General features: G+C 45.6%; 1 protein-coding gene across 1 annotated transcript; it reads left to right on the forward strand.

Annotated features, from left to right (window-relative positions):
• The first annotated feature begins 2,196 nt into the window (after window positions 1-2,196).
• Window positions 2,197-2,628, forward strand: LOC136519517 (uncharacterized protein At5g01610-like). Its single transcript, XM_066512909.1, has one exon. The coding sequence runs from the start codon at window positions 2,197-2,199 to the stop codon at window positions 2,626-2,628; it is 432 nt and encodes a 143-aa protein (XP_066369006.1).
• Window positions 2,629-3,034: the final 406 nt, after the last annotated feature.

A 3,034-nucleotide genomic window follows, 5' to 3' on the forward strand; every position in this document is an offset into this window, starting at 1 on the left:
TCAAGCAATGTAATCAGCAAATTGCGTTGGTTAGCTCGTGAAACATATATATGCCGATCGAGCCATGTCATCTCAGTTCAAGTTCAAGTACGTTTATATTTTCGAATATATTTATGTTTTCTTTTGTATGTAAACCAATGTTTTAAATAGCTGGCTAAGCCATTTAGCTATCTATGACCCAAAACGGGCTATAGTAGGCTATAGCGGTAGCTAAGGGCTAACTTGTATATGGAAAATCTCAGCTAAATCCTTCTCAAACAGCTATAGCCGGTATAGCCGGAGATTTAAAACCTTGATGTAAACGGAAACATGTATGATGGATGCATCGTGTGTCAAGAGTTTTCAAATATATTTTCGAGTGTTTTCGAATTCGATTCGATATAGAATTCAGTGAACTTTGTCAGTCAGACTCGTATTCCAATCGCATTGCCAATAAAGCCTTTCGGGATTTGAATTTCGGCATAAACCTTGGATCCGGTCGCGTTCAGTGAGATCTGTCAGACTCATATTCCCATCATCTCGTCCCTTTCTATAAAATAGCACATTAGCACTGACGGAACCCTGTTGACCAAACCCGCGTGCCTACGCCTCGTCTGTGCCGCCCTCGTATGTAAGCGCTGGTGCCGCCTTGTCATTGATCCTGGCTTCCGGCTCCGATTTCACCAGTTCCACTACACGCCCCATGCTCGGGTTCATCATCTACGGCCATGCACCTTCCACTGCCACCCGCTTCTTGCCTACCTCCTCGTTCTGCTTTCGCCCTTATGACGCAGGCTGCCGAAGCTAGTCTCCCCTCTGAAAAATCCTTCCTAGACCACAATCAACCCTGGCTAGGCCATGGCCATCCATCAGCCAACAACAGCCGGCCTTGGGCAAGCCACAGCTGGCCCCTGGCTAGGCCACACCCGCCCAGCAGCCAGCCACGGCTGGCCACAGGCAGCCAGTAGTCGGCCAGGGCACGACAGCCTCGGCCAACCACACCTAGGCATGGCCAACCCAGGACGGCCAGCAGCCAGCTGTGGTTGGCCAGACACGGCCAGCGATGGCCATGGCCCTCCTGGCGGGTGATTGTGGCTGGCTGGATGCATCAGCGAAGATCAGCTTCCAAGACGTAGTCTGGTATATGGAAGAGATCGCCCAGGAAACCTTGCACGAGGAGGATACGCGGACGCGGCACTGTGCGTATTTTTCCACGCTGGGGGCTAGGTTTCCCAAGTGCCAAAGAATTTGAAGGTGGGGCTGAGAGTTGTTGGAGATGTTTTTTTTTTCAATCTTGCTAAAAGTACTCGATTGGGACAGTGTTTTACGAACTCTTGGGATGCTCTAAGCGCGCAACATGCCCAACATTCTGTTGCTATATAGACATATTATTTTGTATTGTTAAATACTTTAAGTATTTACTCGCAAAAAAATACTCATAAGTATTAATTTTAGTATTGTCCCGGTTGAGAATGGAAGTGTTAATGTTTTAGTATTTTTCCTTAGAGAATGGAGCTCCTATGTCGATGTTGTAACATTATATTGCTCTTTGATGTTTTAGTTGATTTCCGATTTTCTTATAGACTCAGAGGACGGCTAAAATAAGTATTGAGAAAAAATTAGCAAAATTTACTTATGCCACAAAGTTAATCGGCGATTTTTAAATAAAGTCATTATAAAAGGAGAAATTTAAATATATTATAGTGAACCGGTACACTGATTGGGAATTTAGAGTAGTGGACCCTGTTTTCAGTTAAACTGAGACAAGGCTAAATTTACAAATAAAATTTACCTCAAAAAACAATTAAATAAAAAATTATAATGGTGGAAAAAAAATACTAACAATTTATTGAGAGAAATCGAACGGTGTAAAAAAAATGAGGTACCAACTTAGCTACTCGTGTAGAGTTTAAACTAATTTACAAGTAGCTAGATACGTAGAGAAACGGTCAAGTTCGTAGTTCAGCACGCCGGACCTGAAAGCACACCACAATGGTCCTCGTCTAAGTTCAACGTGCTTTGCCAACCAAGTCAAACAAGACTGCATGTACGTTGTCTTGCAGTGCTTCTCATCGGTCTGTAGGCTGTCTGCCTATATGTGTGCTGTAGCTCCATCTCCCATCACACAAACACATCATCACTCTCAAGAGCAACCAGCTACAGTTTTACAACGACAGTCTCTTTTCTTGGCGCTACTCACAGCTCCATTTGTAAACCATGGCGTCCCAGGCCATTGAGAGCCACCGTACCAGTGCAGAGGTTGTCACCGGGGACGCCGCGTGCAGGAAGAAGTCCGTTGAGCTGCTGGAGGAGCTCGGCCTCCCCAAGGGCCTGCTTCCAATGGAGGACATCCAGGAGTTTGGGTACGACCGTGACACGGGGTTCTTGTGGCTGGTGCAGGGGAAGAAGAAGGTAGAGCACACCTTCAAGAAGATCAAGCAGACGGTGTCATATGCCTCCGAGGTGACGGCGATCGCCGAGAAGGGCAAGCTGAGGAAGGTCACCGGCGTGAAGACCAAGGAGCTGATGCTCTGGCTCAGCGTCGTCGAGGTGTATGTTCCCGAGGCCACCCCGGAGAAGGTGGCCTTCAAGACCGGTACCGGCCTCTCGGACACCTTTGATGCCACTGCCTTTGCGTTCGGAGAGTAATCAAGCAATGTAATCAGCAAATTGCGTTGGTTAGCTCGTGAAACATATATATGCCGATCGAGCCATGTCATCTCAGTTCAAGTTCAAGTACGTTTATATTTTCGAATATATTTATGTTTTCTTTTGTATGTAAACCAATGTTTTAAATAGCTGGGTAAGCCATTTAGCTATCTATGTCCTAAAACGGGCTATAGCGGGCTATAGCGGCAGCTAAGGGCTAACTTGTATATGAAAAATCTCAGCTAAATCCTTCTCAAACGGCTATAGCCGGAGATAGCGGAAGCTATAGCCGGAGATTTAAAACCTTGATGTAAACGAAAACATGTACGATGGATGCATCGTGTGTCAAGAGTTTTCAAATATATTTTCGAGTGTTTTCGAATTCGATTCGATATAGAATTCAGTG

Source organism: Miscanthus floridulus, chromosome 18 (assembly GCF_019320115.1).
Source record: "Miscanthus floridulus cultivar M001 chromosome 18, ASM1932011v1, whole genome shotgun sequence".
Lineage (NCBI taxonomy): Eukaryota > Viridiplantae > Streptophyta > Magnoliopsida > Poales > Poaceae > Miscanthus > Miscanthus floridulus.

Excerpts from the sequence above, each read along its gene's own strand:
- LOC136519517 (XM_066512909.1), top strand. The coding sequence starts at position 2,197 with ATGGCGTCCCAGGCCATTGAGAGCCACCGTACCAGTGCAGAGGTTGTC.